The sequence below is a fragment of the Haliaeetus leucocephalus genome, unplaced genomic scaffold (assembly GCF_000737465.1).
Source record: "Haliaeetus leucocephalus isolate CR32 unplaced genomic scaffold, Haliaeetus_leucocephalus-4.0 Scaffold165, whole genome shotgun sequence".
Lineage (NCBI taxonomy): Eukaryota > Metazoa > Chordata > Aves > Accipitriformes > Accipitridae > Haliaeetus > Haliaeetus leucocephalus.
In genome coordinates, this window is record NW_010972601.1 from 537,871 (window position 1) to 553,889 (window position 16,019).

Below are 16,019 nucleotides of genomic sequence, written 5' to 3' on the forward strand. Positions count from 1 at the left end.
TAACTGAGTATATGTAGGGTGCTAGCTTAGCTCAGTTGTGAAATGAGATACGTAAGGTTATAACTAACTTCACAGCACGCTGCAAATCTTCAGGAGCTTATGTGTGAACATACACTTAGTATTCTGGCCTTTTTAGAGCAAACCTTTTAATTTATTAGAGTATTGCAATACTTGTCTTCATTTAAACATCTGAATAATCCCATGGAAGTCATTTATATGCTTAAAGTTAAGTTCATATTAAGCTATTTTGTCAGACTGGGACCACAGCATGGAGTGAATAATGATCAGAATTTCTGTGCTGCATTAATGTTTTGTAAAAGAGGTATCATGATTCTCCGCTTTGTGTATCCCATAGGGCTGTGAGTTTGAGTCAGCAAGACTTTTATATTTGGTTATGAACAAATATTTTGTCTTCATATTTTATATTTTTTCCTGAATTTTTTAGTTATGATTTTAAAAGATCCACTATGCTTGAATTCTTTTGCAATTAGTTTATAAAGAGGTATGCAAAAAATGCTAGGTGTATTTGTATATCAGTCTTTAGGAAGGGGTGTATTGCCCTGTGAGGGAAGGATTTGTGGCTTCTTAAGCCTGAATGTTGATTCTCACATTAAGCTGATACCTTCTGCCATATGATAATATTTGTATTGGTCTGTGCAGGTCAAATTGGTGCAGCACACCTACTCTTGCCTCTTTGGTACATTCCTGTGCAACAATGCGAAAGAGAGAGGAGAAAAACACACTCAGGAACGGACCTGTTCTGTCTGGTCTTTGCTGCGGGCAGCAAACAAAGCCTTCAAAAACCTGCTCTACTCCTCCCAGTCTGAATCTGTATGTATTCTCTGTTCCTCACCATGCAGGGAGAGTCCCTTTAGGGGCTCCCAGGTACAATGTTCTCAAAAGTGTGTACCTTAAGAAAATACCTAAGCTTGTAGCAGTGGGACATCATAAGGGCTTAACTGTCATCATGAATACAGTGTAGAGATAAGCATTTCCAGAAAAGTGTGGTCAGCTCTCCTCATCGATGTTTACTTTTGAACAGTCTGTTCAGTCTGATGTTTGCTGATGTTTGAGGAATGTCAAATGCAACCTTGGAAATTTCTCTATGCTGGAAATGGCATTTTCTGTACCTAAATATTTTGGTTTATTTTTGTAACAGAAAACACTTTAGTGTTTGACAAATAGACCTTTCTAGAGAACTCAGCTATGTTAGAGGAGTGTCATAAAATTGCATACAAACCTAGACACTGTGTCTAGATTCATCTTAAATCTAAACAGAAAAAGTAACTCAGATTATTTAGTCTATCTTTGTTTCTCTTAATACTTTCACATTTTCAGTTTGGCTCTTCCATAGTAATAGCTCACTGAAGCTTTTGGGAAGGGACTTACAGTTACCTTTTTGTGTATTTGATAAAAGGGCCTGTAAGGCACTTAAGAAGGCAGTATGATGGGCATGTGAACAAACAGTCACTCATCAAATGTCATGATGATTAGGACAGCAAAGACTTTTATAAATATTTAAACCCTTTTTGTTTATAAAAGTATCAGATACCACAAATGTAACTAAGGACTATGCAATGTTTTTTGCGTATGATAGGTGTAGCTTTTAATTGTTCCTTAGAGTAAAATTAAAACCTGGCTTAGTAGGAAAGAGTTTATACCTACCTTTGTTATAAAAAGATTAATTTTATATTCACATCAGCCCTCTGTGGCTGTCTGTCTCCCCTGGACATCGGACGTGCAGCCTGCACTCAGACTGTGTGCAAATCCCATTTGTCATTGCGACAGGCAACATCAGAGAGAGCCCTTCAAGACTTCTCAACCTGACTTTGTCATCATAAGGGTGGATGTGATAGCTGAAAGCATGAGACATTGCAGATAAACACGGCTTGTGAGGACTTTTAAAAGCTATGAATGCATCTAAGTTTTCCCTGAAAATACCAGCAGCTTTGCCCAGGAGGAGCTTAGAGAGCGCTCTTAAAGCGGGCAGTGTGGCCAAGTAGCCATTCTGTCCTTGGGCTGCCCTTATATGCTATGTCCTGCAGTATAGATGCAGTCTTAGTGACCTGGCCTCTGTTCTCAGTTAATACTACACTGTAGTGTACTGAGCTAATTGAGATAATTGTCTATATGTGGGAGTTTTAGTAATTTCCTGTCTTGTATTCATCTTTTTGTGCTTTTACTTCAGTGTTTAAAGGTACCTCAGTGATGTAGCCACATCTGTTACAAAACCATAGTCGTTTAAGACCAGCATCCATCGAACCAAGCTACCCCACAGCCCTCCCTCTGCTCAGTGGCAGGGAAACCTGGCTGTTTCTCTGCCTTTGCCTGCTTTTCCACAAGAAAGTTGCCTAGGAAGACAGTGGAACCGATAAGAGCATCCTATGGTGTTTTTAAACTGAAACAGGAAGCATATTCTGCAGTCAAGGAATCCCTTTTAAGAGCAAGCTACCTCTTCAGCAAAGTATTTCTGCATGTACTTAATTTTTAACGTATGAGTGCTTCCATTAAAGACAGGGTTAGCTTTGATGAATTGGAGCTTGCAGAAGGAGGTTATTAGTTCAGCTCTCATGTGGCATGGTATAATACAAAGTACAAGGAAATCTCTGCGCTAACAATAGGCCACTGAATTCTTCAGCAGTTTAAATTGCTCAGAAGCATTATTAAGGTGTAGATTCACACAGCACGTTGCAGTAATTCATTCATGAGAAGCTGAAAGCCAGCATTGTTATGCCTCAGCTTCTGTCTCTGAAAGAAAAGATAATTATATATCCAAGTGTAGCTGATTAAAAATGCTATAGCTGCTCACTGGCCTTCAGAGTTATCTAGAGATCTACCAAAGCCTCCCAGCTGCAAACCTGAATAATAAACCCCCACTACCACAGTCAGATTTGAACACCTCTTTGCATTCTGGTTTACAATTTCTGAGCGTTGTGTGTTCTCCCCTCTCAGGTGCTGTATCCAGTGTGCCATGTGCGTAACTTAATGCTCTGGAGTGCTGTTTACCTGCCATGCTCTTCCCCCTCTACACCCACTGATGACACTTGTGCCCCATACCCTGTTCCAGGCTCTAGCCCTGAAGATCAGCCTCTGGGCAGGTGAGCCTAGAGCCCAGAAATCCCATCCTGTAAAGTAAGATCAACAGAGAATATTGTGGGATATAAAGAGGAGAATACTTGTGGTGGGAGGGAAGTATTCCTCAGAGGCTTATTTGTGGGACGGTTTGACTGACCTACCCAAAAGCAGTCTGTTGTCGTTTCAGTTTTGAAAGCTGTTAAGTTTCAGTGGTGCTAACAGCAAGAAGACTAGCAAATAGAATTAAGCTCTGGGTATTGCATAGTCTTGTAGGATTCTTTGTATCCTTGTGGGATATAAGCTTTCGTTTGGTTGTCTTGAATTTGAGTTCTTTTTCTGTGTTGCATGACTATTTCTTTGCTTTTTTGTATAATGATTCTGAGCACATGTTAATGAGGAGGTGTGACCAGACCGTAAGCATTTGTGCTTTGTGGTAAAGGTATTATTCTGGGAATGTTTGAAGTCTGATTGAGTGTATTTTCCTGACAGCAGACAAAAGTAGTACTGAAGCAGTTCTGCACTACAGATGGTCAAAATGTGGTCCTAGATAATACTTCACAGAAGTCTATTAGTTAGCTGATTGTTACTGTCCTAATTGTGCGGGGAGTTCTTAAACCACAGTAGCCAAATGTTTAAAAAAAAAAAAAAACAAACAAAACAACCCAATCCCCTGACTTCAGATTCTGATTATTTGTACTTTTATAGGTTACCAAAGACACGATCATTTGACAATCTGACAACAGCCTGTGATAGCAGTGTGCCTACAACCAATCGACGTAGTAGTGATCCCAGCCTCAATGAAAAGTGGCAAGAGCACCGTCGGTCTCTGGAGCTGAGCAGCCTCGGTAACCCTGGGGATGATCCATTTGATGGAGACAGCCTGAGTAAACAAGGCAGGGCTCCAGTTGGAGCAGAGCTCTCTGTTGCAGCTGGTGTGGCAGAGGGACAGATGGAGAACATTTTGCAAGAGGCCACTAAAGATGATGTTGGTCTGGAGGAGCACTTAAGGGGTAGCCTAGAGACAGTAGGTAAAGGGGATGAGATTGCCCTGGATAAGGAGAAGAGAACTGAAAATGTACATGGGTATGTCAGTGACCTCTGTGAAAAGGCTGAGGCAGATACAGGTATCGTAATGAACAATCCAGCATCCAATCCACATCCAGTTTCACAAGGTGCTTCTGAGCTTAAAGGACAACAAGGTGAGCGTACTGATCTCAGTAACACAATCCAGAAGTTACCTCAGGTGAAAGGACTACAGACTGTTCCTTTGGAGGGCTTTGTAAATAAAGATGCTCAAAAGAATATGGAAGAAGATGATGGCAAACTTGAAGGAGAAGCAGAGAGCCTGTACAATACAGCACAGGCCAGCCTTCCCTTACCTCTTACAATCCCACATGAAGTGAGAACATCCAACATTGAAAGTTCTACAGAAACCTTAACAGAGAATGAAGCAAAGCAAGAGCTCATTCCTAAGGGTCCTTGCCATAGACCTCACCTGATCAACAACAGTGCTGACGAACTTTCTCGAACTATTGAAAATAGGCCAGAGGGGGAGAGCATGCTAGAACTTCAAAAACGGGGAACAAAAGTACATAGGACTTCTGGTAGCAGCAACACACACATCCCAATGCCTTCCCCTTGTGCCTTGCCTTTAGCTGAATGTAAAGATGAGGTTGTGTGTAACGGAGAGCTGGAGCCTGAGAACAAGATGACAGAGAAGCCCGTGGGGTTTAGTATCACCCAGAAGTACCAGGCGACAAACGGACACTGTGTGAATGGAGAGGACAGTCGGATGAAAGCCTCTCTGAGTCGGCAGGTCTCCACAGCTAGCTGTAGTTCTGCACAGTTTCACTTGAGGAACTTGCACCAAAAATGGATGTTTAGTCATCTTGGTAAGCAGCAGGCAGCCAGCAGCCCAGACCAACCTGCCAGAAGTCACCTGGACGATGATGGGATGCCTGTCTACACTGATGTTATCCAGCAGCGCCTGCGCCAGATAGAAACTGGCCATCAGCAAGAAGTGGAGACCTTGAAGAAGCAAGTGCAAGAGCTGAAGAGCCGGTTGGAGAGCCAGTTCCTGAATAGCTCCTTACGTCTCAATGGTGATTATGGAGACGAAGTGGTAAGTGAAATGGTAATTGGGCCACTGCTGGAAACAGTGGGCTGGTTAGTCATGTTCTGGTTCTCACCATATTGTCAGCTCTTGGTTCATTGGTCAGGTAGTGATTTTCTGGCCATGCAGGCTTTTATAAAACTCTCAAGGTCATTCTGAAGAGGGCAAACAACTGACTGAGTACATGGCAAATGGTAATTAATGATGACTAATATTTTCACTGTATTTCAGTTTGACCATAAATGTACCAAAGGTTTATTTCAAGCTGGGCATTTTACAGCGTACTCACACATACCTGGACATACTTAAACACCTTCATTGGCCTTATTGAAAAAAAAACATTTGTTTTACTGTTGTTTTCATATATGGGCGTAGATCTTTTTTTAAGGATGTTAATGCGTCATTCATTGGGACAGTAGCGTAGGACTGATCTCATGGTGCTTTGCATGCTTAGGGTGAGAAAGATGCAGCAGTGGCTGCTCTGTTAGCTCAAAACCATGAAGTTCAAGTCATTCCCTTTTCAGATGGCTGGCCTGCACAAGGCTCTTTAACTGGAATAAATTAAGAGGTTTTGTGACAGCCTTATGTCAATGAGGGTTTTTTCTCAACACATTAAGAATTTTAAGGGACCTTTTAAACTGTTTGTGCTTTTACTTGGAAGTATTTAAAGTTGTAAAAGTAGAGACTTAAATTTGAGGCATGATTCAAATACAATACGCTAATTTCTGTAGCGATTAAATGATCTATGTAGTTGTGGTTGCAAAAGAAATTTTAAAATCAGAAATCAAGTAAGTGTAATTCTGAGTTCAAGATCTCAATAACCAGCAAGTTTTCTATATGTCTCTGTGTGTCTTGGGTGGATTTTTAAGTTGCTTCTCCCCTACCTGTTTTTTTTACCTAACTTCTCCTCCTCCTCCTCTTTTGACTAATAAATAGTAATAAAAAGTCAAAAGAAATAGTCACTGGCCTTACACTGTTGCTTGAATGTAACACTGCTTCAGAGAACAAGCAGGAGTCCTGTTCTGTAGAGGCCTTTGAGCACAGAAGAGTTCTGTAGATTGCTGCAAAACTTGTTTTTCGAAAGGCCCAGTATTATTAGCTTAGTAAAATAAATGAAGAGGGGAGAGCTACTTGGGGAAGCAGGCAGGCATGGGAGGAGGAAATGGGTGTGAAGGGGAAGGTGAGGGGACATAGAATCTCTGAAACAGAGTTTGTATCTTCCTGTGGGTTTGAATGCTGGGCAGAGCATTAGCCTGTAATTCCTGAGGGTGACATAACACCTATCAAAAATTTCCTTTTCCTATGGGCACATTATAATGTGTCTTATATGGCTGCAAAATGGAAAAAAAAATTACAGGAGGTTTCCAACTTCTGTTTGTTTCGTTTAATATTGTTTAAAAGTGGCAGAGGTGCTGGATAGTCCCAGGTACATTTGTTGTGAAAAATACTCAGAGCCTTCTTGGCTATTCACATTGGAGATAAGAGCACTAAGTGCTCCTTTTGGGCATCCATTTCAGCTCAGTGTCATTTCAATTGGGTGTGGCTTCTGTCACTGACAAAAGCTTGGATTCCTTGGAGAAATTTGGTGCTTTGGCTTAAAAAAAGGGAGTATAATAAATTTAAGGGCCTTCACAAACTGCAATGTAGGGCTGGATGTGAGAGCATGCTGTCCTCTAGAAAATTCACCATTTTTAAGAATCTGATCTCTACCTTCTATTTGAGCCTCAGCTTGGGAGTTATGGGTTTTCTTCTGGAGCTCCAGAGATGCCCATTCCTCAGGCACAAAAAGACATTATGTCAAGATTTCTTGCTATTTTTAATGTATTTTAAGGGCTGGCTGAGTTTTAAGTCAGTTAAAATAATACTCTACCTGGATAGACTATATTAAGGAAGCATTATTCCCCCAAAAACTATATATGGAATATATATGGCTCAAATTCTGGGTTTCCCATGTGTGATTTGGCTTGTATTCTCCAGACTTTTTGCAGACAAAAAGATAGTATATCACTAGTATTAGTTTTGAAAGTGAAACAACCTTGGAAAGGAAACGTGACCATGAAATTGGAGCCACAGATAGCAGCTTTTTTGGTTAATAACCCAAAGTGTTGCCAGAACTTTGTGCTAACACAGCAGAAAACAAATTTTAAATCCATTCTACCTCACATCATCCTGTTATCAGAGGGTCAAAAACTGACCTGCTGGGTGTTGGGTTTTTTTTGCTTAGCGGTTTGGTGGTGGTTTTTTTTTTTTGCAGTTCACTGCACAAACCACTTCAACATGTGGCATTTGTAGTCCCATTCAAAAAGGCACTCTTGCCTTTGCTGCCACGTAGGCACTGTAGATAGGTGACTGGTTATGACATTAACCCTTCAAGTGTAAGCTTAGCCTGCAGGAGGTACCCTTTCCACTCCTCCCCATGACTGTCTGGTTTTTATTTGTATGGAAGTAGGAATATGGGAAGGTTCTGTTCAGCTGTGTTTGTTTGCCAACAGACTTCTATACCCGACTCGGAAAGCAATCTGGATCAGAACTGCTTGTCTCGCTGCAGCACAGAGATTTTCTCTGAAGCCAGCTGGGAACAGGTGGATAAACAGGACACAGAGGTACAGACTAAATCCCTGTAAATTGCTTATTCTTCTGATAGGATGGGATATTCATAATTCGAATTATCCTACAGCCTTTGGTCATGTGCCACTTCTTGTGAACTATCTTCCTTGCATTTCACTTGTGTCTTATGCTTTAAATATCGGTACCTGTGCCTATAAGCCCTCTGCTGTCTGTGTATGAACTCTCTGAGAAGCTGTGGAAGGGATGGTTAGCTAAAGGAGCCTTAGGTGGACACATGCTTGGTGAATATTCTTGGCCTGGATACTGTTAAAACACAAAAAAAAAATGGGAATTGGACTTTATGACTTTATTTCTGTTTGTCTGAGGGGAATTTAGTTTATCTGTTCTCAAAGGGAAGGTTTCTGTTGTCTCTCTTCAATTGTTGCAAACACCAAATTTGTGCTCTTAAAATTGAACAAGCACTTCCCTCGTGGTGCTTTGCTTTGAATTTGTGAGTGCAAATGAGATGGGTTTGTTTCTAATTAATTGCCCTCTCCTTGATAAATTTGGCTTTTGTTTCTCCCAGGTGACACGGTGGCTTCCAGACCATCTCGCTGCACACTGCTATGGCTGTGACAGTACGTTCTGGCTTGCCAGTAGGAAGCACCACTGCAGGTAACCTATGCATCAACAGAGGATGGGAGGGAGGGAGGGAGGCATGGTCATGGCTCAGTTTGTTCCCTCTCCTGTTAAACCAGGAAGGATTTTTCTTTTGACATGTTCCTTTATCAAGGATGGCTGTCAGACTAAATGTTTTAGAGTAGGGCTGTGCATGCTCCTGAAGGAACCGAGCGCTTTGGAAGAACAGAACAGTTTCTCCTGTTCAATTCCAGTTCATGCAGAGTATATATTTAAAAAGCCAGATGTGGTTTAGGCTCCACTCAGCCTAAACAGATCCTGCCTTTTTTCCTCAAACTGGATTTGGAGGCAGCTGGCTGTTTAGCTTTTTAAGAGGGTGTAAATAATAAAAAATACTGGTTTGTCATCTTAGCATGCAGTAATTCAATACTGCAAATACATGAATAGCATCTTCTTCCCATTACTGGTTGTAAACCTTCTCCTTTCCTTCTCTAACCATTCTCCCCTTTTTATTAAAGTGCTCTTGTAAGAGAATCTGAAAAGGACACCTATGTGAAATAAAAGTTTTCTGGATTATTCTTTGCCAAACATACTGCCAACAGAGGGTACAACAGATAATGCAGGCAGCAGGGGCTTAATGAAGAACAGGTGGCAGAGGCCTTTTGATTAGATCATACTGTAGTTAAAGACAGAGAATCTCAGATTTCTAAGTCCTGTTTCAAGTAAATTCCTATTCCTGATTTCTGGACATGAAGGAAACTATTACAAGAACCATCATTCAAATAAATGGCAGTTATCACATTTTGATGTTTCATTGCTTTTTGAAGTTGTTGATAATTATAAACATCTTTCTTGGTTTGTGTCCATTTTATATTTTGCTCCATTTAGTCGCCTTGTAAAGATAAATAGAATAAATAGAAGTTGAATGGCTTTGATTTTTTTCCATGTCCACTGTGTTTGTGCAAATTTGTATGTCTCAAGGCTTCAGATGAAAAATATCATTAACTAAGCATACGGTTGTATGCATCTGAAGGGTTTTATAAGAGTTAAAGTGATGTTTTCCTTTGTCCTTCTCCTAGTGGCATCTGTTGTGAAGCGTACCCATTCAGCACTGTCACTCTGCCTCCCTAGGCTGACCTGACATTTGGCACCTACATTACAGTTTCCTAGGCCTGGGCTCTGGAGAACTCCTAGCACATGGATACACACAGAACATCCGCAACACCATGAGGAGTTAAAATTGACTCAGGGTTTCAAGTATGGTTGCAAATTTCCCTTTGGTGTCTTTGTTTCTTCAGCTTTCAAATGTCTAACCTGGGTTGACCAGGCTGTGTCTGCGTAAGCTCTGGTTGTTTATGGCAGAGACCAATAAGGAATGGCAACCAACAAGAAAACCCAAGTATTTCCACAGTATACGTTTTCAAAACCCCCAGTGATCAGTGGCAGTCTCCTCAACATCTTACCTGAGAGTGAAAATGAGTTGAAACCCATACACTCTATAAGGCCTTGAGCAGGATACACATATCCAGCTTCTTTCGTTGCCACTGTTTGATTCTTTTGCTTGTTCCCCTCTGAGCTCTTTCTCCCCTCCTTGCAGGGACATTGAACGTGTTGATCAAATCTGGTGAGCATTTACAACAGCCTCTGTCTGTTGTCTGTCTGCGTTTTCTTGGTAACTTCTCCAAACTAACTCGATCTATTCCCCCTCTTTGTTTTTCACTTGCCTAGAAATCACTAGAAATAAGCTGTGGGTGGCTAGCACAGTCTGTTGGATGTTTAGATCCGTATAAACAGGCTCCTCTTGCCACAGAAGGCATTTAGGACTTGGCTTTTGGTAGCTTAAACTGGGATGTGGATCACACTAACACTCACCATCAGTAAATCGTGTGTTTGAGTAGCAGAGAATGCTTCACTTCTGAGAAGAGACTATCCTTCAAGTTTAGCCATTACGCATTTATTTTTTATTTTTTCCCTTTTTTGCCTTATTTTTGGGAGAGGTCCAGGTGTTATGAAACAATTCTAATACTACTGTGCAGTGTGTTGACAAAAGACCTGCCACTTATTTTAGAAGGACTGAAAATACTGTAGCAGTAACAGGTAATGCAGAGCTGGTAGAGGGTTAGTATCACAAAAAATGGATAAACATCTGTAACTTAGTAAGAAGAGGTGTCGGTAGCATGATTGTAAGTCACCCTTCCTCAAAGGAGCAAGATCGCTTTTCCAGCCTGTTTTTTAAGGTCTCTTTAATCTCTTGAGCAAAGCAGAGGACCACCAGGATAGAAAGAATGAGTTGTTCAGAGCTTTCCGAAGCTCAGGGGAGAACAGTTACAGAACACTATTATCTATCTCAGAAGGATAAAACAACAAAAAAACCCCAAGCATATGTTAGGAAGCTGGTGAGCTACAACAAACAGGTATTTGTTTTAATCCCTCTGGTTCTTTTTTGACCTCATCCGTCAGCAGCAAGCTTCTGCTGGATAATCCTTCTTTGAGCAGCAGAGATGTGGGTTGTCGGAACTGCTTTTCTGCAGGGCGTTTCGGTGTAACACCTCACAGGACTGTTTTCACTCCTGCTGGTTTTTCTGATAGTAATTTCTAAGAGGGTCCTTAAGAAGGCTTCAAAACCACTGCAGAATGGCTAGCCATTGTGAGCCTCCTAGTGCTAGGGTTGCAGCTTTGAGACTGGGAGCTGCTGTGCAGAGCTGAGAAAATTAGCCCATTTAAGTGAGAAATGGGATTTCTCTGCTGACTCTTTCCCCATCAATGACCAGCATCTGGAAATCTTGTCTCTTGGCAATGAAGGATTAATCAAAGCTGCTGGGTGTAGGCAGAATTCTCTGTTGGTCTCTTGGCAGCAGCAAATCTTTTCTAGCGCAGAACAATAATGGCACAAAATCCTGATGCCAAAGAGTTAATGAACAGGGCATCAGGCATGGAGGTAAGCTTGCAAAATTCAGGTCCCTGGAGTGCCATTCTGAACTCCTTATAAGAATTGATGAGTCTGGAGGACAGGGCACACCAGGCTAGCTTGAGCAGCAGCAGGTTTTGAGGGGGCTGCAAGAAGAGAAGGTAATTATTTTCAAGATTTAAATTTTATCCCCGCCTCCTGTGAGGTGCATGTGCCAGCGTGCCTCCACCAGCTGACATCTGACAAGAATGTGTATGAGACCGCTCACCCTGCCGCAGTGTTGCTGTCATTTTCCAAGCATGAAATACCTGGCTGCCCATCTCATGGCTTTGCATGATCCTTGTTGACTCAGTTTACTTTATGCAGAAGCAAGGGACTGCCGGGAATGCCGCAGAAGGGACTGCGCTGTTGGGGCAATGGGAGGATTGCATCAACCGCAACTGGTTTTAATTTTTCATCTGTCCCATGCTTAAACTTTCCAGCAGTGCACTTGAAAGAAACAAGAAAATGCCTCTGTGCTGGTACTTACCAGCACACACTTTTAGAAGAGTAAAGGAGCAGAGACTCCTAACTCCTCCCAGGACTGCAGTATCTGATCTGTCTCTAACGCAAAGCTGGATCAGTGATGTGAGCAGGGGCCAGGACACCACATTCCCCACATCTTTGTGGGGGAAGGCCCCTTGTTTGCTCCCCCTTAGCCCCTCTCTTAGCTGTGTGCCCCCAAGGTAGCAGTGACAGTGATGAGTAGCACCATGCTTCAGCTTCTCTGCAGGACATGGGAGAGAGCTTACCCCTGTTTCACGGAGGGGTAAGTTCCCTCCAGTTTCACACGAGGCAGTGTTGTACAGAAGAGCTGTCACTGTAGAGGCGTTTAATGAGCTGTAATTCTGCTTTGTGCTCCTTTCTGATGTCCCTAGAGCTCTGCTTCAGCTTCAGAAGCAAGTAGCCCAGGGTGCAGATGGTGGTGGTTGTCTTTGCACGCATCATGGTACTTAGGGAGGAGCAACTGCAGTCTCCAGGGCTGACCCCATCACAACACTATGAATAGTATGATTTTAGAACTCGAGTAACTTTGTCAAACTGCTTCTAATCTTATCTTTTCCATTTTTCCTCTGTTCCTGATGCAAGGAATTGTGGAAATGTGTTCTGCTCCAGTTGCTGTAACCAGAAGGTGCCCGTTCCTAGCCAGCAGCTCTTTGAACCCAGCAGAGTCTGCAAATCGTGCTACAGCAGCTTGCACCCAAGCAGTTCCAGCCTTGATCTCGAACTGGATAAACCCATCACTGCCACGTCAAATTGAAGTTCCAGCCTCGAAGCAGCGGGGGAGCAGCCATGCTGACTCTTCCTCAACAGACACGTAGATTCTCGATGGGCTGAGGCTGGGAAGACGCGGGAGCCGTGCACTTTGGAGGCTGGGGCGTGGAACACTGCTTGGCGGGACAGACCTTGAGGACGTACCGCTGGATTGTGGGATTCTCCTTTTCCAGCTATTCCCCCTTTCCTTTCTGTCCTATCTGTGTGTATGTGTCTATGCGCGTGTGTGTGTATATATAATAATATATATGTATGTTTGTTTGCTGGAAGATTGTGGAAGTGGGAAGGGAGCTGGTGCCAGAACCAGATTTCCCTTTTGTATTTAACTGTCCCACTGCTGAACTGTTGCAGACAGACGATTTTGTGGAGGAAAGGAGAAGAGGGGAATCAGTCCAGCCAGTGTGCAAAGTGTGAATACCTGTAGCGTCAGTGCTAGTGCTTTCAATCACTCCTGTTATTTCCAAACAAGAAACTGCTGTTTGGGAACCTGTTGCTGCTAGAAGAAATGGGAACCTCTTTCCCAAGAGAGCACTCTCCCTCTCTGTTCTTAGAGTGGGCTTAGTTATCCTCGCTGCGTGAAGGGGGAATCAATCACAGATTTCCATACTCAGCGGCTCTGCACTTGCACACACAATCGATGTGTTTGGTTGCCATCAGCCCTGCCGCTGTGGCTCAGAGTGGAAACACCTGGACAACGCTGGCTAAGGAAAGTGGGTGCTTGTTTGTGAGAGGTGAGAAGGGGATTGAACAGGCTGCCGAGCTGAGATGGGTTTTACACTGGCACCGTTCTCTGAAGTTCTGTAAATGCAACTCACTATTTAAAACCGAGTGGGAAAGTAGAAGACCTTTGACTTCTATCCTTGCCCCATCTCTAGGATGGTTTACTTGATGTGAAGCTACTTTTGGAGCAGTGCACTTGTCATGGTTCATACAAACAAGTCGTTGTGCTGTTGTGCAGACTCGCACTTTAATGAGACTATCCAAACCAACGAAAGAGCAACTGTGATATGCTGGTGTTTTTGCTGGGCTTGGTCCATGAGGAGTGCACTGGTGCTTGTAATACTCCTGGGATGTCTCCTCCTTTTTCAGTCTGTATTCAGTGTACTCCAGATAGGAAAAACCTGCCTGAGGATTTTATAAAGACCTGAAATACATCATGGATTCCCCTTCTTCCTTCTCTCCCAATCTGAGTCTCTTTTAAAGTCACCTCCTTAAAGTGTGAATCTATTGAATACATGTTTTTAAATGAGTGTTAGGTACTCGTCCCCTTTTCCTTTTGATAGAGCCTGCTTAGTGCAATTTGGCAAGGAAGAAACGTAGATCCTGCTTCACAGTGTATTGCCTAGACAAAGTTCCAACTTCTCTCATGATATTCTCAAGAATCCTGCTGGAGTATTTGAGAGTTCTAGATAGAAAAGCTCAAAACCTTGGGAAAGGAGCGCTTCCCTTCCCTGGAATGTCAGAATCACATAATCCAAAGCGAGTATCACCCACAGAAAACCATCTCAGAATATTTCTTAGGTCTGATGGGGAAATGTCAAGGTATTTTATTTTTGGCTTTGAACTTCCCACACCCTTTGCAAGGATCATTACGTGGCTGCGGTGTAAGCAGAAGATTCATGAGACAAAAATGAATGTCCAGGAGGCTGGTTTAGCAGAGCAGCCTGTGTCCTTATGGGAAGGGGATCTGGTAACGAAGCATCTTGGGATCTCCCCGGGTATGGGTTTTGAGACGTTTTTCAAACCATCAGGAGGGAAGAGCAAAGATAAAGATGGGTTCTCCAGTCGAGTTGTATCTAGAAGTATTTGTTCCTAAACCAGTGCAGCGAGTATCTGGAACAGAACTCTAGGCATTGCTGTTCCGTGTAAAGCAGAGACAGCTGGAGCAGGAAAAGGATAACACGCAGCTCCTGTCTCTGGCTCTTCCACGGAGGGGGTGTAGGGGACACGGTGTAGTTCTGCACACTAACATTGTGTGGGTTTGTGGTGCAAATAGACAGTCAAAAATAAGTCTAAGATTCTGCAGTTCCTAATGACAGGTGCCAAGAGGTTATGATACGGGTTTTTGGGGTCTGTGATGTACAGTGTGAATAAATGCTTGCAGCTCTTAGTCTTTTTTTGATCGATGAAGCACTTTTTTTATTAATATTATTTTTCTTTGTATGTAAAGGAGGAACCAGTATCTCTCCATAGCTGTATATATAACCGTTCTCTCCTCAAGAGAGTAAAGTGCTCCTATATTTTTCATTTTTGTCAAAGCAAGAAGTAAATACTTTAGAATTGTTAAATATATAAATAAAAGTGAATAAAGTTTAGACTTTTGCATGGGAGCATTTGCTAACACACTTTCTAATTTTTTATTTTTCTTTCCTGTCCTTTCGTAGGGGATATATTTGAGGTTCAGCAGAAACACCAAGGCCTTTGAAAAAGGAGGCTGCAGCAGGCCTCCTCTTGCTTTCTTTTCCACTGTGTGTCTTTGCAAGGAACAACACACTGTTGCTCCTAAACTTAGAAGAAAAAACATTAAGCTTGGTTTTCCTGGTGCAAGAGTCCCAGGGAGGGGGAAAAGACACAAACTGCACACACCACCAGGTACTGTCAGTACAATCGGCACGGTTTTCTGAGCCTGGAGAACTGTGTAAGGGTCTCATCTTCCTCGGTACCTTGTTTTTCTTTTTCCCCTTAACCAACCATCATCTTTCAAAGCATTGATCCGATGATGTTAGCCCACATGTAGGAGCGGCCCAGGTCGCCAGGGAATTCACCCTGCCTTCAGTGACGTTTGGAAAAGGAAGCTCAATGTCTCCCTTCCCCTGCCGTGAGCAAGCGCCAGCGCTCGCCGCAGTGGCAGCGAGGAGGGGAGATCAGAGCTCGGTTCTCATTTGCACACTTTCTGCCTTATTCTCAATGCTGGATGGTGGAGCCGTGGCTCTTTGGGAACAAACCAAACTCACTCAGGTTTAATATCTTTTAATCTTTTCCCAGAAGGTGGAAAACTCAACTGCTGTTTGTCCTGCAAAAGTCTCCTGCACAAGGGTCTGATTATTCTCATTTTCCTAGGGCTGCTTGCTCGTTTCAGCCGCTTGGCTGCATGCGCTCCTGTCACATAAGCTCATACTCCCATCAGTTATTTCTCTCCTTACATATTTGAAGTCAAGAGAGAGGATTTGCCCTGAATTCTCAGAGGGAGTGAAGGGCTCCTTGAGCAACTGTGAGTTATTTTGGGACAGGCCTGTTCTAATCACAAGATGTTGTGCACAATTGCTTTATAATCTCATGGTATTTATTTAATCAAATAAAAGTGCAGATTCTGGGCAGAGCTGTGATCACAGCTGGTGGTAGTATTTACAGCTTCCAGAATAAAAAAGCAAAGCATATATAATGTTTTGCACTATTAAGAACATGCAAAGGAACAGCAGATTT

General features: G+C 42.7%; 1 protein-coding gene across 4 annotated transcripts in view; it reads left to right on the forward strand.

The window, feature by feature from the left end:
* Positions 1-14,024, forward strand: part of MTMR3 (myotubularin related protein 3) — an 82,143-nt gene extending 68,119 nt beyond the window's left edge. For 3 of the 4 annotated variants that reach the window (XM_010563338.1, XM_010563339.1, XM_010563340.1), the window contains 6 exons: positions 661-831; positions 2,953-3,098; positions 3,781-5,197; positions 7,681-7,791; positions 8,322-8,410; positions 12,411-14,024. In XM_010563338.1, coding sequence (XP_010561640.1) covers positions 661-831; positions 2,953-3,098; positions 3,781-5,197; positions 7,681-7,791; positions 8,322-8,410; positions 12,411-12,582 — 2,106 coding nt within the window. In that variant the 3' untranslated portion in view covers positions 12,583-14,024. The remainder of the gene's footprint in view (positions 1-660; positions 832-2,952; positions 3,099-3,780; positions 5,198-7,680; positions 7,792-8,321; positions 8,411-12,410) is intronic. The other variant, XM_010563341.1, reaches the window with a different exon arrangement.
* The last annotated feature ends 1,995 nt before the right edge of the window (positions 14,025-16,019 follow it).